The following is a 26,557-nucleotide window of genomic DNA, read 5'->3' on the forward strand; positions in this document are numbered from 1 at the left end:
CCTGTAATCCCAGCACTTGGGAGGCTGAGGCAGGAGGATCGTTGTGAGTTTGAGACCAGCCTGGGCTACATAGTTAGTTCCAGGTTAGTCTCAACTACATAGTGAGACCCTGTCTCAAAAAACCAAAAGAAGAGTATAACCTCAATATGCGTCCATTTTCCTATGACCGACTCTAATTTCTCATTCTTTATGGATGAGTAGCATTCCATTTTGTAGAAAACCACATCTTCTCTGGTGTGAATAATTTGCAATAATACAGAAGATCCTAATAAGATTAATGACATTGAGAAATGGGAAGAAAGGAGCTAAAGGTGTAGGGAAGATGGGATGGGTAGGGGAAGGGTAAAAAGCGAAAAGAAAAAAATGTGAGATAATGAAAAGATGGAAATAAAGTGGTTGTAGATGGGGAGGTGAGGAGGGGGTAAAGGGAGGGCAGGGACAAGGGGAAAAATGAGAACAAGACTTGTCATGTAGAGGTACAAGATTCCAACAATGAATGTAACTGTACTGTATACCTAAAATGTACCAATAAACTTAACTAAAGCTGGAAAAAAAAATAAAAAAGAAAACCACATCTTCTTTATCCAGCCTCCAACTCATGGGCAAATGGGCTGTTTCCAAGTTTTAGCTATTACCAACTGTGCAGCTATAAACATGGGTGTGCATATATCACTGTGGTATGATTCTTTTAATTCTTTTGGAAAGATACCCAGCAGATGGATGGCTGGGTCAAATGGAACCTCTAATCCTAGTTCTTTGAGGTATCTCCATATTGATTTCCATAGTGGTTGCACCAGTCTGCACTCCCACTAACAATGGAGAAGGGTTTCTTTCTCCCCAGAACCCCACCATTTGTTATTGTTTGATTTCTTGATAGCAGCCATTCTTTGTGGGGTGAGGTGGACTCTCAGTGTTGTGTTCATCTGGATCTCTCGAATGACCAGTGATGTGGAACATTTTTTCATATATTTACTTGATGCTTTTACTTCTCTGTCTGAGAAATAAGACCAGCTTTTCTAATCCAAGCAAGCTGCTAAAGGGCTAGTTAGGTGTGCTTTATGCTAGATTTTCATACAATTTCCATGATTGCATTAATATATTCTCTTTATTATCCTCCCTTGATTCACTTTTGTCTATAGGTACATGACAGTGGTGTCTACATGACTGAAAGTATTGCAGTAGATTGGATAGGACGGAATTTTTATTGGACAGACTATGCTCTGGAAACAATTGAAGTCTCTAAAATTGATGGGAGCCACAGAATGGTGCTGATTAGCAAAAATGTAACAAATCCAAGGGGACTAGCACTAGATCCCAGAATGAAGTAAGACTTTTTAAAAAAATTAATATTATTGGTGCATTTAATGTATACAATATAATGACATTCATTGTTGGAAATTTGTACCTTTGCATAATCACCCTTGGTTGTTATTTTTTCCCATTTCCCTCCCCCACCCTTCAGCCCGTTTCTCCCTCCCTATCCACAATGAAGTAAGACTTAAAAAAAAATCTTAAAAAATTATGTTGTCTTTACAGGGGTATAATGATGGACAAACAACATGTGTAGTAGATAATCATACTGCAAAACTAAGTTACCTCTGTTCAAACGTTGTTGCTGACCCTCTTTTATCAAAATAGTCTTCTTCATTGACTGTGTAAGAACACAGTGACTTATTAGCTTGGCAATACAAATGTGAAGTGATTGTTGTATAATTATATAAATTAATGCATGCAGTAATACTCTATGGTCATCCATGGGCCACTTAGCTGTGCCTTTGATATCTTATGGTTGCATAGCAGAAAATGAGATTTTTGTTTTGCCTCAGTTTCATGTTGTTTATTACAGTTCCCTTTTGAGTTATATGAAGAAGAAAATCTTGCACCTGATGGTCATAAAAATATTCTCTCAGGTGTTTAAAAACCAGTGAGGACTTCTTCCTTTGAATTTACTTAGAGTCTGTAACTTAGATTCTTTTCTTTAGAATGCCGAATTAGACAATTTATGTTAACCTTCTAAATACTGTAAAGTATTACTTTATGATGTAACTCTGAAGAAGAATAAATTGACTCTCACCTAAAACATGACAAGGTAGATGGATTTTTCTAGATTATTTATGGATTGCACACAAACATGAATTAGAATTAAACATTTCAGGGTCACAATATATTGCACATTTTATGAGCATTGTAAAAATACCCAGATGGCTTGTGATGGCATTATGATTATAGCTTTTACTGTGCAGCATTCAGAGGAAATAGTAAGCTCTGTGCATGTACTTATTCTGAACTGCAGATGATTTATTTCAAGCAGAGTATGTATGGGATGTTGGCTTATTGCAAATGACAGTTATTTTTCATATTGAACTCCAGTTGGTAACCAGTTTCTTTTCACAGTGAACATCTCATGTTCTGGTCTGACTGGGGTCATCACCCTCGAATTGAGCGAGCCAGCATGGATGGAACTTTGCGTACTATCATTGTCCAGGAAAAGATTTACTGGCCCTGTGGCTTGACTATTGACTACCCTAATAGACTGATCTACTTCCTGGATGCCTATCTTGATTACTTAGACTTTTGTGATTATAATGGACAACATCGGAGGCAGGTGATAGCTGGTGATTTGGTAAGTTTAGCAAGGCAAACCACTTTAAAATTGCATTAGTGGCTACAGAGAAAAGAGAACATAAGAATATAGAAAACTAAGAAATTGATTTTTGTGCCATAGGTATTTGTCAGGTCAATGCAGGAAATATCAACACTGAGGAACAATCCATCTATTAGGAACAGAACAATAAATATTTTTATCATAGTTCCTGGTCAGATTGTGCAGGGTAGGAAGCACTGGTGGGTTAATAGCTCATGTGATTTAATTGATCTGTAGATGCTAATCTACTGCTCCTGGATCTTTTAAAAACTATGTTTAGCCAATAATAATGTAACTTGGTTTATATTTCTCGATTAAATCTTACCATGTTATGTTTTTAATATTTTTTATTCTGTTTAATTAATTTTCCCCAATGAAATGTGCAAATACAGAAGATATGTATTTTACCAAAGAGCTACTCTGGCTTCCATTTAAGATGTCCATAGTTCCTGTGACTTACAGGGGCTCTGCAGACCTCCCAGCCTTTAGGAAATAACCTGAGCAGTGCAGACTGTTGTGAACCAGGGCAAGGCACATTTGGCTCAGGGAGAGAGGTGGTGAGAGTGACCAACTAGATCCTTTAGTTTCGCTCACTTCTAATGGGTGAGGATCCACATAGGACCCCTTACTTTCTGTGTTTTCTTTTCTTTTTTTTTCATTTTTAAAATGGGCACCCAGTGTCCTTACCAGACAAGTGCATGTGAAAGTATTTTGAGTAGAATAGCGGGATTCAGAATAAGTGGTATATTGTCTGTCTCCTATTTGTTTATGTCACCATATCTTATTAGATGCTAAAGGAGACCGTCTTCTTGAGCAGACACCTTGGCTTTTCTTTCTGGGCGAGGGCTCATTGTCTGCTTCTGCCTCCCAGATCCTGAGGCACCCCTATGCCCTGACTCTCTTTGAAGAATCTGTGTTCTGGACTGACCGTGCCACCCGTCGGGTTGTTGAAGCCAACAAGTGGCATGGAGGGAACCAGTCTGTTGTGATGTATAATGTCCCCCGACCTCTTGGGATTGTTGCAGTTCATCCTGCGAAACAACCACAGTGTAAGTGATGGCACAGGAGCATCCTGCCTATGTATAGCTTGGCGATCACTCCTTCTGGGAATGCCAGCTGCACAGTTTGTCATATATTTTCCTTTCCCCACTAAGCACTCCATTCCACACTTTCCCCATCCTCCCATTGCTTTTGGTTGTATTTCTTCAAACCTTGTAGTTAACCTACAACAACTACCTGCACACAGTAACTACCTTGTAGCTACAACAGCACATCTAGATTGTGCCTCTGTTTTCTCAGCTGACAAAATAAGTTCTGGGCCAGATAGCACTTTAGATCTCTTCGTACTACTCAGAGGCTTAAAGCAGCATATTATTAGGGCTTGTTAATTAAATTTGTTTTCAAATTAAAATTTGAGTATTGAACCCAGGAAGCACTAAGCTATACCCCCAGCCCTTTTTAACTTTTAAATTGGATACAACTCCGGGTATCACTGAGTTGCCCAGGTTGGGGTCAGGCTTGTGATCCTGCTGCAGACATGTGCCACTGTGCCCAGCAGGACTTCATTTATTATGGCAGTCTCTTCATAGGTGTGCTGCTGTGGCCACCCTAAGTCACACTTAGGCTGGCGGTGTGGGGGGCCCAAGATTTGGCGTTGGCGGTGTTCTTTGTGATAGGAGAGGGAAACAAGTCACTGTTATGAATCTTCACTTAATCTTCTCTCCTCAAAACCCTCCAGTGTTTTCTCATCACATTTGAGACTCTGGCCCTGCTTCTTTCCTGGCCTCTTCTCCCACTTACTCTCACCACCCTGGACTTCACGATGGCCTGGAAACACCAGGCTCTGAACTGTGCAGCTGTGTACTCTGCTGGTGCATCTGTTTTCCCAGGTTCTTCAAAGGTTGCTCCTTCCTGCCATTGAGGATTCTGCTCAAATGTCACTTTCTCAAAGGCTCCTTGAAAATAGCCTCTCCTCATTGCTTCTCAGCCTTTTCGCTAAGATCAAGTGAAATAATCCTTTCTCTCATAATTATTTTGCTACTTATCTTCACATTCTGAAATCACACATGCACATATACACATGAAAATTTGATTTTATTTCTCTTTCTGCAAGAGTATGTGCTCTGTGTTTAAAGAATCTCCAGTGCTTATACTGGTGTTTGGCATCTAGTGAATGCTGAAGATGTTTGGAGTGAAGGGATTAATAATCTAACACAGAATACGTGACAAGAACAGATAGGATCTTGGAAACATCCTGTGACACTTTTCACAGAGCAGGGACACACAAAGATGTCATCAGGAGAAAAATAAAAGATTATTATCTAAGCAAACAGACAATACTTGGTAAATGTCAAGGTCACACAGCAAACAATCTGATTTCATTGAATACAAAAAAGATCTTTTAGGTCAGACAAGAATATTACTTAGCATCATATTTCTATTATTAAGTTCCAAATTATTCCATGGTTATTTGTTCATAATCTGGTCTGGATTAATCTGTGACCTTGGGTAAGTCACCTCCCTGTTTGTGTCTCTTACTGGAGGTGACTTAAGGTACTTTTTCACCAAGTACTGGGAGCCTTGGGGAGGAAAATGACAGCATGATTCTGCACCTCAATGTGGGAGACCTGCTGCTCACCCCTGTGATCTTCTGTTTCTTTTTCCCATAGCTCCGAACCCTTGTGCCTCTGCCCGCTGCAGCCATCTGTGTCTGCTTTCCGCCCAGGGGCCTAAGTATTACTCCTGTGCTTGTCCGTCGGGATGGAATCTCTCCCAAGATTCTGTGAATTGCGTGAGAGGTACAGTATGCCCTTTAAGTGTGCTCTGAAGAGGAGCGTGGTGTGGCTGATGTGGAGCACGTCCGTGTTCCACTGTGTTGGGCAGGAGCCTGTGCTAGCCTACGTGGGGCGATGCAGTTGCGCACCTCGGTTGTAACACAGATTCTGTATTTGGAGCTAATTTTTCTTGTGTATATAATTATGTCTATTTCCCTAAGCATTTTTTTCTTGTTTTTTTTTTTTTTCATTGAGTTTATTGGTACATTTAGGTATACAGTGCAGTTACATTCATCATTGGGATCTTGTACCTTCACATGACAGGTCTTGGTTCTCATTTTTTCCCCTTGTCCCTGCCCTCCCTTCACCCCCTCCTCCCCTCCCCATTTACAAACCCTTTATTTCCATTTTTTCATTTTCTCATATTTTTTCTTTTCCCTTATTACCTTTCCCCTACCCTTCCCACTTTCCCTACACCTTTAGCCCTTTTCTTCCTATTTCACATTGTCAATTATCTCATTAGGATCTTATGTACTGTTATAGTTTTTCACACCAGAGAAACTATTCGGTATTTACACGTGTGACTTATTTATTTCACATAGCAGTATATCCTCAATATGCATCCATTTTCCTGTGAATTTTGATAATAGGAAATTTCAAATTTTGTGTTTCATTTTTTGGGTCTATTTCCTCATTTTTAGTAATAATTAATGTTCTGGCCTGGATTTTTTACTCCAATTTTGGTACCTTTAATATTGCTGTCAGATACTTAAAAAAAAATAGACTGTCTCTGTATGAATATGGTAAGTGACCCTTTGAGCAATTTAACCTTCATCTCATACTTGAGCTATATTACTGGGTCGAATGAATATTGTGTAAAGGATTATTCCAAGTACTTTAGTGAGTATGAAAGAAAAGAATTTTCTTCAGGATTACTAAACCTATGATAACTCTTTTTAAAAATCATTCACCCTTGCTTAAATCTAAAAAGTTAGCCTAACCTGTTTCTTTCTGTCCGTGAAGAGATCTGAGCATGTTTTGATATTGATAAAAATTGCTGTAGCCAAGTTAAAATTATAGGGTAATGATAATCCATTTCTAAATTTAGCAATAGTAGAGTCCAAATCTGGAGGGGAATCAAGTTTTCAAAAGGAAAATATATACTGAATCCAGGAAACGCGTGGTGGCTGTAGACTATGCAGATGTAAGGTTACTGAAAATTAAATTCCACCAGCATGCAATATTGTGCGATGACACTCTCATGATGAAAGATTTTAATTATTGGTGATGCTAACAAAAGGGATTGGCATTTGCCATTTTTCTTCAGACTTATTATGTACCTAATCCTTGTTGACATTGTTTAATTTAGTGTGTCCTCAGAGTCTTTCAGGAAAAGATTAATCTGGGCTGTAGACATTTTGGACACAAAGCCTTCTTTCACTACACAGAGATGGTTAACTGTGTATTGGGGGTTGGTGTAATCAATGTTACCATCAGATGGTGATTGATAAGTGTTAGTTCTAAATAGAACCTCTTATTGTTTGATAAATAACTTCACTCCTGGTGTCCCCATAGGTTAACTGTACTGAGATGGAACTTTTTAGTTTTTCCCAGTGGATTCATGAGTCCTAGTTGGTTGACTTGACTAACAATATATGCTAATTCAAAAAGCAACACACTTTTTTTTTTTTCAATAAGAAGTTTAGAAGTCTTGTTAACATATATAGGTGAAAACATTTCACTTGAATTGCTTGAACATTTGTAAAATGTTTACTGAGGGTCTGAGTATTTTTTAAAGTGCTTCTGTGATGCTATGTGTAAATGCAGATTATCTAATATCAGCCTTATAAAACTATGCCTTAAAATATCTAGCAGGGAACTCATACATATGCTAATAGTTTGGGGAATTATTTCTATTTTTCTAACTTTTATATTGTAAAATCTTCAAAATATAGCTTTCTGAAATTTTAAGTTTTTATTTAGATGTTCCCCATAATGTCACTGTTGAATGACAACATTACCTTCCCATTCCTGAACTATTTAGTCTCTTCACTTCTTGTTGGCCCTGCCAACACTACTAACCTTAATGGGATCATGAAATGAAAAATACACATAAAGAAATCTTTTTTGGAATTAGACCTAGGCATAGTGACTGAGGACAACTTTGTTATCAGTTCTCCCTTCATGCTGTTATCACAGTGATAATATCTGCATACCTGGTTTTGACCCATAGGTGCTAAGTTCCTTGAAGTCAAGCCTCCAGCTAATTTGTGTGTGTGTGTGCATGTTGCTGATGACATACAGTGGCCCTCAGTGTATGTTGAGGGAATGACACACTTTCCAATATTATTTTTTTGCTCCTTCCCTGATTCTGGGGTTTTCATTCCTTTACTCTTTAGGAGTGTAGTGTCATAAAAAGCACTTCTTTTCTCCTTCCCATAGAACACTTTTCATCGTCCCTTTCCTCTCCATGCCACCTATCACCTCACTACTCACTTCTAGCATCATCCTTTACCATGGCTCCCACTCTTTCAGCCATCATAGCTGTAAATGGTGACCCACTGTCTGGCTTACTGCCTGCAGGAGCTCACTGGAGTAAACTTCCTCTACTGTGGAAGAGAAGCCAGATACAGGGCCCGGGGCACATCCCTAGGAAGGACCAACACTGGGTGGTGCATAGGGGAAGGTGCAGATTTGGTGGAGGAGAAATGCCAAATGTTTTAGGCTGTAAACATTGCTTTGGGTGAGAATTACTCCAGGTAAGCAAAAGGAAGATTGTCCATCAAAAAAAGACTCAGTATCAGGTTTTGAATGATTTTAAATTCTCCTGTAAAATTGAGAAATAGCTTTTGTTTTTTACTGAACCAAAGAGCATTTATTACATATAATCAAATAATTAAAATCAGCTCATAATTTCATGACACATCTGAGATTTATAGCTGCCATTTTTCATCGTTGTAATTAAGCTTGGTGAAATGCGTGGTGATGTGACATTCAGTATGTAGTACCTGGCCTGCCCATTTTGCTGAGTAGTGATGAGGATCTTAGATTTTGAAAGCCAAGAGACCTTGCTTAATTTTTTTGTTCCTAACTTACAGTTGTTAGCTATATACCAAACAGGATTTTGAAGGTTCAGGAAGATGAATGGAGTCAAGTAATGTTTACCCGATGTATTCCACGTGTCACATAGTCTCAGGAAATCGGGCGAAGTTACTGTGGCAATGGCAGTTGCTCAGAAGTAGCCTGTAAGCAGTGTGGACTGTATGGAGCAGCCGAGAGCAAGAGCTCAGGAGTTAATGGTCCACCTCCTATTACATTGTTCCCTGCAGCAGTGCCATAGCTCTTCCAAGTCTCATCTGTCTCAGCTGAAAACAACCTTGCGGGCTTCCTGTGGAAGACTTAACTGCTATAGTGTAGTGTACTTTGGGAAATACAGTGCATTGATAGCTGTGAAGTTTCAATTAAATTTAAATTTGTGCTAGGTTAATTATTGTTATTTCTTAGTAATAAAAATGGCAAGGACAAAGAAAATTTAATGAAATGTGAAAAGAGGAAAAGAAAAAGAGTCAAAAAAATCCTGTTAAAATATATAAAGATTTCCATATTATCAGAACTAAAAAATCGTATTTAGCATAAGAGAGTTGTGCGATGATTAATCATTTTTATAGTATTTCAATACTTAATATATCTTAACACAAAACTTACATTCAATAGTTTTTCTTAGAGAAGATTTTGAGGCAGGCACTGGAACTACTGAGCTAAATCCCTGGCCCTAGAGAAGATTTTGAAATAAAATCCTACTCTTAGATTTTGCTAGTTTAGATTTTTTTGATGATAGGATGGCACCTAGGATATAGATTATTTTTGGGAAAGCAAACTTTTATTATCTATGAAGCAGGCTAAGTGAAATATTATAAGAGTTTTGTGAGAATTTTTGATGACACTATTTATATATCCACTTATGCATACATCCATTTATTCAGCTATGTGGTCATTATTATTTATTTACTTACTATTTATACTGGGGATTGAACTTGGGACCATGTGCTTGCGAGGCAAGGGCAGAACCTCTGAGTCCCCGGCACTATGTCGTCATTCTTGACCCCAAATATCTATTGGGCAGCTATTTTACCAAGATCATTATGTCTCTGGGGACAGTAATGAGCAAGTCAAGCACCCTCACTGCCCTTTGGGAGTTAGAATTTAGCAAGGAAGACTTGTATTGGCCAAATAACTTGGATTTATTTAATGAAAGTCTCTAATAAATGATAGGCATCACTTTGTAGTGACTAATTTTCTGAGCATGCTTAAGAGCATGGCATTCACTAAGAATAGTCTAAGAATTCTCTTTGACTTTTTGCTCACCTAAAACTTTCTCCCTGAGTTGTCCAGTGATGGTGAGGTTTGTCCAGGTATAGAAATGGAAGAACTTTACAACTGCAAAGTTTGTCCAATGCTGATGGTTTTCAGCATAGGTAAGGAAGTAATGAATTTAAGTAAGGAATTTACCTCTTCAGTAAGGTAAATACGCATCCTCCCTGGAAAGATGCAGACAGCATTATATGTGGAGATGGAAGTCTTGTGACCCAGCAACCGACTAACCCCATGGAGAGCCAATAATTACCTGATGAAATTTGTACTGTGTGTTGTAGGTATTGCTGCAGGGGCATTTTACCCCGTATCTGGTAATGATCCATTATCTTTCCTGACTTTAAATATCTGGAAGTGGTGTGATATAATTTTGACCAATAGCTTTTTGTTTTCACAGGTGATCAGCCTTTCTTAATGAGTGTAAGAATGAATGTAATTTTTGGGATCTCCCTTGATCCCGAAGTGAAAAGCAATGATGCTATGGTTCCCATAGCAGGCATTCAGAATGGCTTTGATGTTGAATTTGATGATGCGGAGGGATTCGTCTATTGGGTTGAGAATCCAGTAAGTGTTGAGTGTCATCCAGTGTACATAATGGTCTGGAAGAGCCTGTGCAGACTGATGCCTTCTTGCAAGGTTATTTTCTGTGGGCTGAATTAGAGAGAAATGGCCGAGAAGAAACAAATTTATCACTAAGTTTTTTGATTTAGTGAGGAATGTAAATGTGAAATTGGTTTGGAGTAAAGATTTAAAAAAAAAACCCTCTTTAATGAAAGAAATGTAAGCTATTATTATTATATTGTTATTCTAAGTATTATTTGTTCATTCAAAATTTTGTTACATGCCTGCAATTTTTCCTGCAGTGAACCAACTACTTGCTGCTAGGTTCAGAACACAGGCCAGGGAGGAGTGGTCACAAAACTTGACTCAGAGGAACTTTAAGCCAGGAGACGTTACTAGGCTAATGGAAAACCCATCGTAAAGGCAGAAGTAGTGGGAATTCCAGGAAAGCCTTCCATGGGGCGGTTGGGACCTTCCATCCGAATCTTTGCTTCCAGGGCAAGAATGAGCAGTCCTGTAGCTCTCTCCTGCAGGGGTCACTTTCCCCACTTTTCCTTGGAAACAACCTACAAGGATGGGGAAAAGGCAGAGTGAATAGAGAGGGAGCAAGGGGAGATCTTTATGCCTGATGTTTGTGTCCCTTATGTAAAGTGTGCTCCTGGCCTCTGATCCACAGCTGTGACTGTTTTCTCCTACTGACTCCTGAGCCTATGGGTGTTAGGAAGTAGCTCTGTACACAATAGCAGAGATAGCCTGACTGGTAAGCCCGTATTCTTGTGACATGCTCAAAATCAGAGTTTTGAAAAGGTTGCTGGCATTGGCGCGGTGAGCCTGACCCCCAGTACTGCACCTTTGCCTGCTTTTCCCATGAGTGTGAGGTGTGTTAAGGAAACACGGCTGCCAGCAGTGGCCGTGGGGAAGGCAGGGATGCTGTGTAGATACATGGTTCTGCCTCACCACTCAGCCCTTGTCTTTCTTCCCAGGGTGAAATGCACAGGGTGAAGATAGATGGCACCAACAGGACAGTGTTTGCTCCTCTGTCCCTGCTGGGGTCATCTATGAGCCTGGCCTTCGACTGGATATCACGGAACATGTATTACACCACTCCTTCGAGCCAGTCCATTGAGGTAATAGCACCATATCAATTATACGGACCCTGGTTTCAGGTTTATATAAATCTATTCCGGGAAAAGTTTTCAAGGATTTTGAAATTACTCTTAAAGAGGTAAATGGGAAAATACATCAGTATTAACTATCACAATCTTTGAAACTAAGGAGAAAACCTCTTTAGAAATAAACTATCAGGACTTCTGTCTTACCTTGTTTCCTTCTATCAATACTAACATGTTCCTATAAAAGTATTAGGTAATTTACAAAATGATATATAAAAATAAATGAAAATTGTGTAAGAAATTCACCAAAACACAGAAGGTTATGGTAGGTAGGACATTTTCACTATTTTTGTCATCTAATTTTCAGTAACTCTGTGACTTCAATACAGTTTTTCTGACCGTGAAATAGAAAGGAGAACCTTGATTGTAATTCCTTTGGTACTCCCCTTTGAGATAAGCGTTCTTTTTACTTGAATTCCCAGAAGAAATGCTAGACGGGATGAAGTAAATCCAAGGTAACTGGACCAGTATTGGTGTTCTGCATTATAGGATTAGTAGCTCATGGTAATTTTGGAAGCAGAACTTCCTAGGGCAAGGGAGTAGGGTGGTGAGAGGGACAGCAAGCTGGGTCCTGCAAGGTGATAATCCACTGCTGGGTGGTCACTAGGGAAATAGGTATAGAAGATGCGGAAGGTGCACATCAACCTGGTGACACATTAGAGCATATGGGGAGGAGCTCCTGCTGGAATAGTGCTTCATACTTCACAGAGTTTCCCCTAGATGCCCTTGCATTAATTCTCAAGGGCAGGCAGGCAGCATAGCATTAACAATGAGAGGGAAATTAACAGTATATCTCAAACCAGGTTGAACCATTGGGTGTGAACCAGGACAACTTGGAGAATTGTTTGATTCATGCTGGATTTTTTTTTTTTAATATAAGAAACTGAGGCTGGGACCAGGGATTTAGCTCAGTGGCATTTTGCCTGTCTCATAAGCACAAGGTCCTGAGTTTGATCCCCGGGAACAAAAAAACAAAAAAACAAAAAAAAAAAGGAAAGAAAGAAAAATCGAGGCCTGTAGAAGTCAAGAAGTTGGCTTAAAGAGTCAGCTTTACAGCTCTGATTCTGGGGCACTGATCTGTCTTTGAATTGTCATAAACTATAGCTCTCCTAGCCCAGAACTTTTGAACCCCCACTGCTAGTGGTAATAGTTATTTTTCATAATTTTACCTAAACCTATCATCCGCTCATCAAAACATAGAAAAAAATGTACTGCCTAAGATCCTCCATAATAAACTCATGTCCCCTTAGATGCCACCTAATGCAAAGCAGTCTTACTCACAAATGACAATTAATATGCTCTAATTCTGTTTCTCGGTCTTTGGCTTGGCAAATGGGGATCTTCTTGTTTTCCAAAAGCGGCAGAGGTTTTTTCCATCAGTGTGAGGAACAATGAGAAAGCACCCTGTTAGGAGTAGCTGAGTGTGAGTGTGTATTGGTAAAGGTGCTTGGACCACGGAAGTTTGTTCACTGTGGTACATGGGAAAGGTAATCTGACTTGGAGTCCAAAGACCTGGCTTTTTCGAGTCTTTTAGCTTGTTTGTTTTATTAATTCATTCAACAAGCACTGGTGAATGTTTTCTGTGGATCAGGCTCATGGCTGGTCCTGAGTATTCAAGCGGATATAACATTTTAAGCAGCTCACGAGAGACAGACACATCTGTGCTCTAGGGGAGTAAGTGTGACAGAGGAGTGAATATAAAGTGCTAGACTGGGAGGCAGAGGTAAAAATGAAGAGAAAGAGAGCAACAGGTTTTCTCTTGGCCTCCTCCCCACGGAGAGTTGAGTCCTGAATGGTGGTCAGTTATATGTATTTCTGCCAGATGAAGAAGCAGGGAAGAGACAAACCAGGCAGAGAATAAAGGCCCTGAAGTAGAAATGCATTTTATGGCTGGTTACGTCATTGGCTTTTCTCTACTCACGGCTGCTTGACCTTGGACAAATGACCTAACTTCTGAGCCTCTGCTTCCTCATTTGTACAGTGAGGCTAATGGCTCAGTAAGGAAGAGTGCTGCCTAATGCCAAGGGACCCTGAGATGCAAAGGCTGTTTTCCTCAGCTTCTCAGTGGAGTTAGAATATCCATAGAAGACTTAGGAGAATAATGATCCTTTTTATGTTTTGTTTTTTTTTTTTTTTTTGGTACCGGGGATTGAACTCATGCCCTTGCGCCTGTGAGGCAGGTGGTGGAACCACTGAGCCAAATAAATCCCCGGCCTTCTTTTAATGTGTTCATTGGTATTTCTCTTAGGTAGTATACATTTAAATGATTCTTCCAAGTAAATTTTGGGTTATTTAATAAAATAGGAATAGTGTCCACTTACTATTTTTCTATATAATATCCTGGATAATTCCCATTAACTCCACTTGAAAACAAAAGAGGAACATTGGAGAAATTGCTTTCCAGTAGGGGTAGCTGTTGTGCTTATTCACTAAAAACAGTGTTTTAGCTGAAATGTGAAGCCTGAAAATCCACTGTGTGAGAGAGCTTGATATAGTTCAGAAAATAAAGAGAAATTTAAATGTGAACCAAAGAGATCCTTAGGAAGAGGGCAGAAATTGTAGCAGGCAGGCTTTTCTTTCTTTTTCTTTTTCTTTTTTTTTTTTTGAGATAGGGTCTCACAGTGTAGTTTATGCTGGCCTGGAACTCAGGGCGATCCTCCTGCCCGAGGCTCCAGAGTGTTGTGAATACAGGCGTGCACCTCCATGCCTGGCAACAGAGGCAAACTGAAAGGAGAAAAATTAGCCAAGCAGGAGTCAGAGAAATGAGATAGGAGGGGGGGGGGAGAAAAAAAGGGGAGGGAGAGAGGTGTGTGTGTGTGTGTGTGCGCGCGCGCGCGCCTGTGTGTACCGAGAGAGGGAAACATTAGCACATAAATAATATATTTGCACTGAAAAACAATTTCATAGAGAAACTTTAATGAATTGGCAGGCAGCTTTAAATTTCGTGTTTCTCTCCTGATTGTCTCAGGTTTACTCTTGAGCAGACTTTCGGGTAGCCCAATAAGCCACTTTGTGGCCCTGTTGTGGTATTGGGGATTGAACTCAAATCAAGGCTTTCATACTGAGCTGTGTATCCTCGGTCTTTTTAAGCATATTTTATTTTGAGGCAAGGTCTCACTAAGTTGCTTGTAAACCTCCTGTCTCAGCCTCCCCAATTACAGGCCCAGCTTATTCCACACTTTTATTACGTCTCGTTAACGCTATGACTACAACAATAATAATTTAAAAACGGTACAATTAGAAAAGGCACTAACCCCCTCTAAGACCCTTTTTCATCATCCACACTGTGATCACAGGGTTGGTATCTGCCGTGAGAACTGTCTGAGGGTTAATGAAGGGGGCCACAAACTATGGTGAATGCTTAAATAAAAAGATTTGTTAGCACAGCAGAAGTCGCACTGCAGTGACACATTAATCCCCCTCAAACAACCCCCTTCTCGTTCTTGGCACTCTATCTTTTGCTCTAATAAGTTAAATACATTTTAATGTTCATTGTGTTTTTGATTAGCTCCTTTTATGATATTGCTTAGCTTAACTGTAGTACATATAAATTGACCAATTTTTTTTAAAGGAGGCATTCACTAAACACTGTCTTTCCAGGTGCTGTGCTAAGTGCTTTGCCTGTATAATCTTTTAGTCTTGTGAGTCGTCTGCAGAAAATACAGCTAAAAATCCACATTTACTAATAATGAAAGTAAATCCAGGCAGTGGATGTAGTGACCTCGAGTCATATAGTCAGGGCCAGGCAGGTCAGAGATTTGAACTAATGTTTTTAAACTCAGTCTGTTAACTCTGTGTTATAAACAGAGTTTGCTTAATTCTGGGTGCAGCTGGGTTGTTTTGCTCAACTGTGTTTATGGTGATGGCCATTGCATGCGTGGCACAGACAGTGGGGACAGAGAGCTGTGGACACCTGCTTGTCTGCTAGGTTTTTCTCTCAACTTTTTCTCTTTACACTTGCTTTTTTTCCTTTTTTTTTCTTTTTGGTACTGGAGATTGAACTTGGGACCCTGCACTTGCGAAGCAGGTGGCGGAACCACTGAGCTAAATCCCTGGCCCTCTCTTTGCACTTTCTCCTGGAAGTGGTTCTGTATACTTATCCTTTGGAATCTTTCTTCTTATCCATCTAAATTCCTTCCCTTGAAGTTTTTGGTGAATTGAAAGTAGAAATTTGGGAGGTGATTTTAAAAACTTACTTTTTTCATTGAGCTGATTCCCAGAGCCCTGAAATGTCACTAGAAGTTACCTGCCTCGCAAGCAATTATTCCTCATTCATCCTAATTATACGTTAGCATTTGTTGTGCAAGTTCTCCTTCATCTCAGCATACTGAAACTCAGTTCAAATAAGTGATTTTGTACTATAGGTGTTGACACTCCGGGGAGAAACCAGGTACAGAAAGACACTGATTACCAACGATGGCACAAACCTTGGAGTTGGTTTTCCAGTTGGCATAACTGTTGATCCTGAACGCGGGTGAGTGTTCCTAAGCTCCTAACTGCACCTTTCCTGTTCAGGCCACTGTCTGATCAGATTCAAACTCAGGATATTTTCTCGTTTCCTGTGTCAGCATTTGAAAAAGATAGATGTCAGTGAGGAAAAGGAATGGCTGTTGATGTGAAAGATGCAATTTGCATTTTCTTCTGTGTTCTTCGAATTAGTTGGGAAGGATGGAACCAGGGGCATAGAGTAGGGGGCAGCTGACCACATGGGAGATGCAGCAGCGGAAGTCACTTGCAGACAGCCTGGCAGCCTTTCGCGCCATACCATGGAGGTGGACTTTACCCTTATGAGTATAAGGGTCCAGTAGGGAATTTTCAAGAAGGGAGTGACAACCAAATTTGTATTTTATTTTATTTTTATTTTTATTTTTTTCAGCTTTAATTGAGTTTATTGGTACATTTTAGGGATACAGTACAGTTACATTCATTGTTGGGATCTTGTACCTCTACATGGCAAGTCTTGATTCTCATTTTTCCCCTTACCCCTGCCCTCCCTTCACCCCCTCCTCCATTCCCTATAATAACCAAATTTGTATTTTAGAAAGATTGGTCAGGACTGGAGTGGAGAAAGGCCAAGGGCAGGGAATCCAGGAGAAAATGGTTCTATTAGATAGATAGAGGCTGCAGTGCTTGGGTCAGCTTAATCAATTACTCATTTTGTTGCTCTACAGAATAATAAATTGTAAAATATGAGCATTGATTTTTTTTTTTAAAGAGATGGTCATCTCATTCCAAGTGGATTTTGATTTTCTCTTTGAAAGTCATCATGTTCATAGGCCTGGACAAGAACTGAATAAGTAGTTTGTATTAGTGACATGTAAACCAAATCCAATTTTTTCCATTATCCTAGGAAGATAAGGCCTGTGAATAAATACTAATTGGTTATTTGGACTAGATCTTAATGCATGCATAGAGTTTCAGTAGGTAGAGCTAGTTTTGAAGCTATCTCATGATATGATGAATTAAAGTCAGGAGCAAGGTGTCAGAAAAGTGAGAGAGTGTTCAGGTAGCTAGGAGTAGCCCAGCTGGACTGGGAAGCGATTAGAAGAGCTTTGACTTTTGTCAAAAGTGTTGGGAGGAGAAACAGGACAGAGACTTTGTGGATATAAAAATCTTGAGAAAGTTGGGGTTAAAGTTACTGGATCACCTGCTACATAACATCTCTGTGGATGATCTCTGATGAAGGGTTGAGGCACTTGTAGTGTGTTCGGTGATATATGGTGAAGGACGCTGAATTGAGATACAAAGAAGTTAGAGCATGAAAGGAAGGTTAGGGCTATTCTTTTTAAAAAGTTTGGTATTAAAAATTAGAGAAGGGAGAAGGGGGTGAAGGGAGGGCAGGGATAAGGGGAAAAAATGAGAACCAAGACCTCTCATGTAAAGGTACAAGATCCCAATGATGAATGTAACTGTACTGTATACCTAAAAAGTACCAATAAACTTGAGTAAAAAATAAATAAAAAGTTTGGTATTAAAAATTAGAGAAGAATGAACTTACAGGTCTACTGTAATGGGAAACTATTTTTTGGACTAGAGAAGCCTGAGCATATTTTTTGGAGCTGATGAAAGTTCAATAATAAGGAAATACTTGATTGAGAGTGAGGAAGGAATTAGAAATTTATGAAGAATAGAAATGATTAGGAAAACCAACATGACGACCGTGATATAGTTTTGTGCTATACCCAGTAAACTTTTGGTAGTCTGCAATGGGAAAAAAAAAAAGCCCAAACTAAAGAGTTAGACATTAGCAAGGTGAGCCAGGTGGTGAGGCATGCAGGTAGTCCCAGTGCTATGGGAGGCAGAAGCAGGAGGATCATGAGTTTGAACCCAGCCTGGGCAACTTAGCAACTTAGGCACTCTCAGACAATCAGAACTAAGAAAACGGCTAGGATATAGCTCAGGGTGAAGGTCCTGGGCCCAAGGTTCAATCCCTAGTACACCAAAACAAACAAACAAACAAACACAAACAAACAAACTCTCCATCAAAAAACCACAGGAGGTGAGCCCCCCCCCAAAAAAGAAAATTGCATTCAAGTCTAGGAATTGTGTCATCAGTGGATATGGAAAGCAGCACTTTCAATATTTTAATGAATTTTCATATATCATGAACTTGGTAATGCTGCAAAGTCCCGAGTTCAGTCACCGGTACCTGTCCCCTCAAAAGAGGCATATGTGTCCTGCATTAACTCTTAAAATTTTTCATCATGAAAATCAGATTATTTGAGAAATGAGCTGATCCTGTGGTAGATGGGGATTTGAAGAATTCAATAGGAATTCTGGTAACTGAGCAGAGAGGTACCTGGCATTCTTTATTGCCTTTGGCCTTCCTGACACACTGGATAATTAGGGATTCCTTGAAGAGATGATTGATTAATGACTGATGTAGGCTTTTTGGTACAAGTTCACCATTTAAAAATGGTATTTAACTGGGAAATAAAGACATTGGCAGGACTCTGGTTACATACTGCTTCACTCAACAAGGAATTGATGTTTCAGTCTCCTGCAGTGGATGGAGAGAATCTTGAGGACAAGAAACACATATTCTTGTTAAATATTTAGGTTGCAGATGTTGTTCCACCTTCTGTTTTGTTAAATGCTGGTGTTTTTATGGTTGTAGGAAACTGTACTGGTCAGACCAAGGGACAGACAGTGGGGTTCCTGCAAAGATTGCAAGCGCTAACATGGACGGCACATCTTCAAAAATTCTCTTCACTGGGAACCTTGACCACCTGGAGGTTGTCACCCTTGACATCAAGGAGCAGAAACTCTACTGGGCAGTCACCAGCAGAGGAGTGGTATGGACACCCTTTAGGCTTCACTTCACACCTTGAGTACCTGAATGTTCCGAGTTGTCTGGCAGAGGTTCTTTTAATAACATTTGGCAACTTTTTACCAGTGTTTTATTGTCCTTCCTCGCATAATTTTTCTTCCTTGGACAAATCTTATCCTAGTCAAAGTTCAATTATAGTATGTACATGGTTCCCTATGGAATGTTTTTCATTAATTTTTTCCCCTCAACCTTTGTTTTTCATGAGGATTAATTAATTACATTTGTTATTACTTACTTGCCCTTTCAGAGACCTTTATTTCCTGTTTCAGTTCTTTCTTTTTTTTTTTTTCCTTTTTTTGGTACCGGGATCAAACTTGGGTCCATGCAAGGCAGGTGGCGGAACACTGAACTAAATCCCTGACTTATTTCAGTTATTTCAATGCGTTTCTTTTTGAATATTCTAGACCCTCCATTTGCAGAGAATAGATGGACAGTAGGTAGAGACTGAGCAAGCTTCTGGGCTCAGCATCCTCTCATGGTTACACATCTTCTCCAGTGTCCAAAGATAGTTAATGCACATGCAAAATTTCCTTTACTGGATATCTTAAAATCCATGATTAAGATTATTATGTTCTGCAAAAAAAAAGGGCAGAAACTAATGTTTCACTGAAATAGTGTGTGCTTGATCTTTGCTGCTGCCTTATTCAGGGGAGCCAGGGCAGGGCACATAGGAGGTACTCTATAATTATGGATCGATTAGATATTCCTTTGAATGTTGAATTAAACCCTGATTGAAGATCTTTGACATTGATGCTCTGCATAATACTATGTCACAGGTTTGGCTTTGATTTCATTATCTATTCAACAAATATGAACTTCCTTTCCATTATGGACTTAAAACAGTGATCAGCTTTGAGGATTAAAAAGAAATAGTGATGTGTGTGAGAGCACTTTGCAGACAGGGATGGGGTGCTGTACAAACAAGCACATCCCATACAGGGTTCTCCAGCCCCCACTTCCTGCTGTGCACTGCTCTGCCCTCCTGAACCCATGAGCTTTTAGAGGTGTGACTATCCATCCTTTTTCAGGGCAAGTGCCCTCACATTTTTTCACTCTCCTTGTTTAGTCAACAAAAAGTCCTGTCAGTCATTCTCAGCCTGTCCCTCTAGGTGCAGCCTTTTCCTGCCTCCTTCACCATTCCGAGCAGCTTCTTTCTGGCCTGAACCTAGTTTTCATGCTGGAGGTGTGCTGCCTCCTAAAGCCACCATCACCTAGTTTGACTACAGCTCAGCTGAGACGAGGCTGGAGGAGCAGCGTGCAGCACACCAGCTGAGGGTCACCCGCAGCTCCGAGGCTCGTGTGCTTCCTGCGCTCTGGCCTCCTGGAACTTCAGTTTCTGGAGCATAGCCCCTCTTAAAACTACTGATTGCTTGTCCACTAGGTAGTGAGCCAGACCACATTTGTTCTTCTTGCTAATACCCATTTTTGATACTAGAATGCAGAAAGTACTTGAAGGAGGTTTTAGGAATAAAATTAAACCGGCTACGTTTACTACTTGTCATTTCCCCTTAGGAACGTCATTCTTGAGAGTTCTTTCTGATTTACCAAAACCATTCTAAAGCTTGTCACCTATTCTAACCACAGTACTGTTCTCGGCCCTGTCTGTATTACAGAAATGGTTGGTGCAGATGTTAAAATCAGGGTCAGTGAGCCTCTGTGTGATAGCACCCTGCTAGACACTTCAGTGTATCCTTGAGCAGGGTATCATACGAGGCACTGACGGCTCCAGCCTGCTTTTCTCTCCAGGCCACCTGAGAAAGCTGAGAGCTCTAGCTTTATCAATGAAATGCAGAGAAGACTGTGCTTGACCCCCTGCTTAGTCTAGTGAGACTAATGATACTTTTTTTGGTGCCGGGAATCGAACTTGGGACCTTGTGCTTGCGAAGCAGGTGGCAGAACCACTGAGCTAAATCCCCGGCCTGACTAACGATACTTTTGATCCTTTAGATTGAGAGAGGAAACGTGGATGGTACAGAGCGGATGATCTTGGTGCACCATCTTTCCCATCCATGGGGAGTTGCTATCCATGATTCCTTCCTTTATTATTCTGATGAACAATATGAGGTTATCGAAAGAGTTGACAAGGCCTCTGGGTCCAACAAAGTGATCATGAGAGATAATGTTCCAAATCTGAGGGGTCTTCGAGTGTATCACAGACGCAGTAAGTACTTGTCACTGAAACACATTCATAGATGTATGATGTATCACCACATATCCACACACACATATCTATAAGCACTTTCCATTCAGTCCAGTTATCAAAAATATCTAATAATTGACAACCATGTGATAAGAATGGTGCAGTGTCAAAGATTAATCTGGCATCTGAAATGCCAGATCTGCTTCGGAGTAAACATACTCCTATTCTTTTCCCATCACTGTATTTTTGTAGCCGGTGCTAGGGATCTAACTGGAGCCTCATACTCATGGGGTGAGCGCAGTATCCCAAGCCCTCTTTCCCATCACTTTAAACTGTTTTCTTTTGCTTTTTCTTTAGCACTACCTAACATATTACCTACTACTTGTTTGTTTTCAGTGTTGTTAGAATACAAACTCTAGAAGAACAGATGTTTTGTATTTTTCGTTGACTGCTCTGTACACAGAAACAAGAATAGAGAATACAGGGGTACCTCAGTTCACCAACTTAATCCGTTCTATGTTTCTGGAAAAGATGGCCATGTTTGTGTTTGTGCAAGAAAGATGGCCTTGTAGTGTTTGTCACCCAGTGTAGAGTTTGCAAATAAAAACAAAATTTTGCCAAATGCTTCTGTTTGCAAACCAAATTATTTGCAAACCAAAGCATTTGTGTACTGAGGTACCACTGTACTTGTTGGATGACTTCTGGAGAAAGTGTTAACAGGATAGAATTTTTAGTCTTTGTTTTTTAGAATTTTTAATCTTAAAAGGCCTGCCCATAGATACTGCTTACTTTGATGTATTTTTTCAGAGATAATCCAGCTTTTCATTCCCTCTTAAGTTATCATTGTAATGCAGAGATTTTAAAAATAATTTTGACATTTTATAGCTTTTAATCTTTAAACAAAGATTATCAAATAATTTGTTTCCTGTCTTACAACCTAGGTTTGAACTTGGCATTTATTTTTCTTGCATGTGAAAAAAAAAACTTTTAAATGTTCTTATTTCATATGTACAAAACAAACATCCACCTCACTGTACATCATGTAATATTAGTTTAAATATAATTTTAATGCCAGTGTGTAGGCCGAGATGCCTTCCTCCCAAATGAAGGTTTGTATACTGACCTGTAATCATTGCATGCTTTGTAGAAGAATAATTGATGCTCCATTTTCTAACCATTGCAGAATTGTTATGTTGCTCTTTTAAATCCTTTGAGGTTCTTGTTTAAGCTCCAGTCTTTCAATATTGTTTCTAGGCTGTTAATGCAGCTTCTAAATGTTTATTATTAATTTTTACAATGAATTACTTGGGGACCCAATTTTAAATTTGACTTGCAGTTGCAAGCAGGTGAGGTCAGAAGTCACCAAACTAGTTTTGTTTCCATGTAGATGTTGGCGAATCCTCAAATGGCTGTAGCAACAATGTGAATGCTTGTCAGCAGATTTGCCTGCCTGTACCAGGAGGGCAGTTCTCCTGCGCCTGTGCCACTGGATTTAAACTCAGTCCTGATAATTGGACCTGCTCTCCATATAAGTCTTTCATTGTTGTTTCGATGCTGTCTACTATCAGAGGCTTTAGCTTGGAAGTATCAGATCATTCAGAGGCCATGGTGCCAGTGGGTGGCCAAGGTATGTCAACTGGAAATAAGTAAGATTTGACTCTATCTGGTGCCATGTTGCATTTCTTCATGTTTGGATGCAGCACCCAATGAAATTGGCCTTTCTCTTTGAGTGTAGCTGACTCAGTGTAGGATGGCCGACAAACCTCAGAATTACCTGGAGGGCTGTTAGACACAGACCTGAACCCTATCCCTAGGTTTTTCTGTTTGTAGTCTGGCAAGAGTACTTGAAGATAGTTGGTGCTGTGTACTTGATACTGATCTCCTTAGGTGGAACCAACTTGACTTGTGCTTATGATTCTTAAGTTTAACCAGTTGGTCAAGGATGTCACCGCAAATTCCTGCTTTTTAAGGATATATATTATCTTTTTAATTTCTATGAAATCTGTGGAATCACACTTTGACCCTGTGACTATCTTGCTCCCCAAGTACTTTTTACCCTTTGGCTTTAGCAGCCATTGTTGATCCTTGCCTGCAGTGTTATACTACCATATAAAAATATTCATTAGCTAACATTCTTTTATAGAGGGAAATTCTCCCACCCCATCCCCCAAGTTTATCATTTAGAAATTATCTTTGTGGACTCATTTTTTTTGAGTAAGAAAATTTATTGGGGAACAGGAATAGCTCCTGAGAGTGTGTTGCCAGTGAACCCACTTCTCTCTGGACCCATGTTTTAATTTTTAAGAATTTAATGTGTTATAATCAATCGCCACAATTACTCTTCTGATACTCCAGTTGACCCATTTTGGCTATAGACAGTTCTTTAAATGGCTTCCTGTATTTTTTTTTTTTTTTTACATGATCCCATTAGTGTGTGAGTGCTTTCGTGCTTCTTGGTACAGTAAAGTAATTCAGGCTCAACTCAGGCTTTCCTTACCATTTCTCCAGGAGCCAGATCTCCTATGTGGGAAATGGTATGTAGAAGACAAGATCAGGCTTGTAGGTATATTCATTGCAACTGGTAAACCCTTTCGTTTCATATAATAGGGGAGCTGGTTAGAGCAGGGAGTTGGGAATGAGGGTTTAAGAGGAAGGGAAAACATCTAAAAAGGTCTAGTTTGAGTTAGAGCTTTGTATGATGATCTTTTCTTACGTGTTTTAGGACGAAATGCACTGCATGTGGATGTTGATGTAGCCTCTGGATTTATTTACTGGTGTGATTTTAGCAGCTCCATAGCCTCCTATAATGCAATCCGCAGAATCAGACCAGATGGATCTTCTTTTACAAACATCGTTACCTCTGGGATAGGAGGAAATGGAATCCGGGGTATTGCAGTGGATTGGGTAGCAGGTACGTAAGTGCAGAGTGATTTGACTGAAAAAACTTTTGTGTTCACGTCTCTGTCATGTTATGCTGGAGAATTTAGTCTAATTATATGTAATTCAGATTTACTTTTCTAGACATTGGCCAAGATCATTTAAGTAAGTTGAACTGTGCATTTAGACTAAGCCATGTGTTTCTCAAATAATAGGTGTTTCAGTTGACAGATTCATTATAGATTAAACTCATTTTCTTCTATTATTAACATAATCAAAACTGTAGGCAAGTATTAAAATTATGTAGTTTTGTGTTTTCACACTTAGAGTCTCAACTTCTGAATTAAAAATGTCTAAATTTTCAGAGAAAAAAACAGCATTAACATATAATGTAAATCATAAAATGACATTCATTTACCTTTATTCAAGCTATTTAGCTGTAAATTCTTAATTGCTTCTGCTTGTTAATTGGCTATTCTGTTGTTATATCGATATGTCTGACTCAGTATTACATTAATGTACTGCTTCATATACTAATGTTTGAATACTGCTCAGTTTTAATGAAATTCTTGGAAACAAATGTATTATAGTTTTTTGAAATATAATCCAGCTCTTATCAAAATGGGCATGACTGTGTTATCAAACTTGATAAGTAGGTATCACTTAGCAGTATTAATATGCATTATGAAAATCTAGGTACTATAATGAGTGCATATTGCAAATAGGAAGTATGATAGTGTAGTAAAATGAGGCTTTTATTTGTTTCCTAAGTCTCATTCCTTATGAGAGATTTACTATTTCTGAGAATATTGGTAAAGCAGGGTCAGTAAACTACGGCTGGTGGGACAAACGTTTTTGTAAGTAAAACATTGTAACACAGCTCTGCCCATTCATTTCTGTGTTGTCTGTAGCTACTTTCATGTTATGTATGAAGGTAACAGACTGTGTAAAGTCTAAAATATTTACTATAAAGTATGGCAACCCTAGATTAAAGGATTAGAGATGAAGGCACACGCACACACACACACACACACACACACACACACCCTCAAGTAGAAATAGGCAACAGTGATATACTGGTAGCATATTTCACTTTGTTCATATTGGCCTGATTTCTCTGGAGGTGTTTTGAGTTAGATATGGGAATAAAATATGTCCTGCTAGCAGTATTGCTACATAGAGTCAATGATTTGGGACTACTCTCTGTTCATTAAACTTCTTTCATGTGAATATGATTGTTATTTTTAATTCTAGAATTTACATTGTGCTATAAATACCCAAAAAGAGGTAGACTTTGGACTTGGTAAATCCATGGGATGAAAACACCTGCAGTAGTTAGAAAGACTAGAAAAATGTTAATCTTAAGGACAAAGAGCATTCAATAGTAGTGATACAACCTGAGATCACATTTTTTATACATGTTGGAATAGAGTCTTTGAAGTGAGTGCAAAATATTTAATATTTCCAATAGAAAAAGAAATACACTTTTTAGTAGAATGCTATCATTTACTATGAATTCTAGTTTGCTTTACAAGCCAAGGATGGGCACCTTCTGTCTAACTCTGAAGAAGCACATATTTTTTTAAGACGACACTGAGATGTTTATTATCTTTGAGAAGACAATATACACTGATGCAAACTTCAGCCTAATTTATTTTGTTCTGAATTTGAAAAGATAACTGCTTCCTTGTTTCTTCTTGGTTTCCCATTCATCAGCATCCTTTTTCTTTTCACTGTAGGAAATCTGTATTTCACCAATGGCTTTGCATCCGAAACACTGATAGAAGTCCTGCGCATCAATACCACCTACCGCCGTGTTCTCCTGAAAACCACTGTGGATAGACCCCGGCATATTGTTGTCGACCCTAAGAACAGATACCTCTTCTGGGCTGACTATGGGCAGAAACCAAAGATTGAGCGCTCTTTTCTTGACTGTACCAACCGAACTGTACTTGTCTCAGAGGGCATTGTCACACCCCGGGGCCTGGTGGTGGACCACAGCAATGACTATATTTATTGGGTTGATGATTCTTTAGATATAATTGCAAGGATCCACCTTAATGGAGGGGAATCTGAAGTGGTTCGTTATGGCAGCCGTTACCCAACTCCCTATAGCATCACTGTTTTTGGAAATTCTATCATATGGGTAGACAGAAATTTGAAAAAAATCTTCCAAGCTAGCAAGGAACCAGACAGCACAGATGCACCAACAGTGATAAGAGACAATATCTCCTGGCTAAGAGATGTGACCATCTTTGATGAGCGTATCCAGCCCCGGTCACCAGTAGAGGTCAACAACAACCCTTGCTTGGAAAATAATGGTGGATGCTCTCATTTCTGCTTTGCTTTGCCTGCCCTGCACACTCCCACATGTGGCTGTGCCTTTGGGACCCTACAAAGGGATGGCAAGAGCTGTGCCATTTCAACAGAAAATTTCCTTGTTTATGCCTCAGAGAGTTCCTTGAGAAGCTTACACTTTGACCCTGAAGACCATAGTCCACCTTTCCAAGCAATAACTGTGGAAAGACCAGCCACTGCTCTGGACTATGATAGCACAAGTAATAGAATCTACTTCACTCAAGCTTTAAATGCTCGACATGGTCAAATTTCATATGTCAGCTTGTATTCAGGGACACATTCTCCGACTGTCATTGTTTCAGGTAAGTGACCCAAAGTGGTGTTTAATTC

General features: G+C 39.5%; 1 protein-coding gene across 1 annotated transcript in view; it reads left to right on the forward strand.

Annotated features, from left to right (window-relative positions):
• Positions 1–26,557, forward strand: part of Lrp2 (LDL receptor related protein 2) — a 162,265-nt gene that overhangs the window by 64,793 nt on the left and 70,915 nt on the right. Inside the window, exons 28-39 of the mRNA XM_019204954.1 lie at positions 1,140–1,324; positions 2,395–2,623; positions 3,516–3,693; positions 5,314–5,442; positions 10,187–10,353; positions 11,334–11,477; positions 15,887–15,996; positions 18,640–18,817; positions 20,800–21,013; positions 22,380–22,619; positions 23,715–23,903; positions 25,609–26,529. Of these exons, the coding sequence (XP_019060499.1) occupies positions 1,140–1,324; positions 2,395–2,623; positions 3,516–3,693; positions 5,314–5,442; positions 10,187–10,353; positions 11,334–11,477; positions 15,887–15,996; positions 18,640–18,817; positions 20,800–21,013; positions 22,380–22,619; positions 23,715–23,903; positions 25,609–26,529 (2,884 nt within the window). The remainder of the gene's footprint in view (positions 1–1,139; positions 1,325–2,394; positions 2,624–3,515; positions 3,694–5,313; positions 5,443–10,186; positions 10,354–11,333; positions 11,478–15,886; positions 15,997–18,639; positions 18,818–20,799; positions 21,014–22,379; positions 22,620–23,714; positions 23,904–25,608; positions 26,530–26,557) is intronic.

Source organism: Fukomys damarensis, unplaced genomic scaffold, assembly GCF_012274545.1.
Source record: "Fukomys damarensis isolate Sample0158 unplaced genomic scaffold, DMR_v1.0_HiC HiC_scaffold_26, whole genome shotgun sequence".
In the NCBI taxonomy this organism is placed as follows: Eukaryota; Metazoa; Chordata; class Mammalia; order Rodentia; family Bathyergidae; genus Fukomys; species Fukomys damarensis.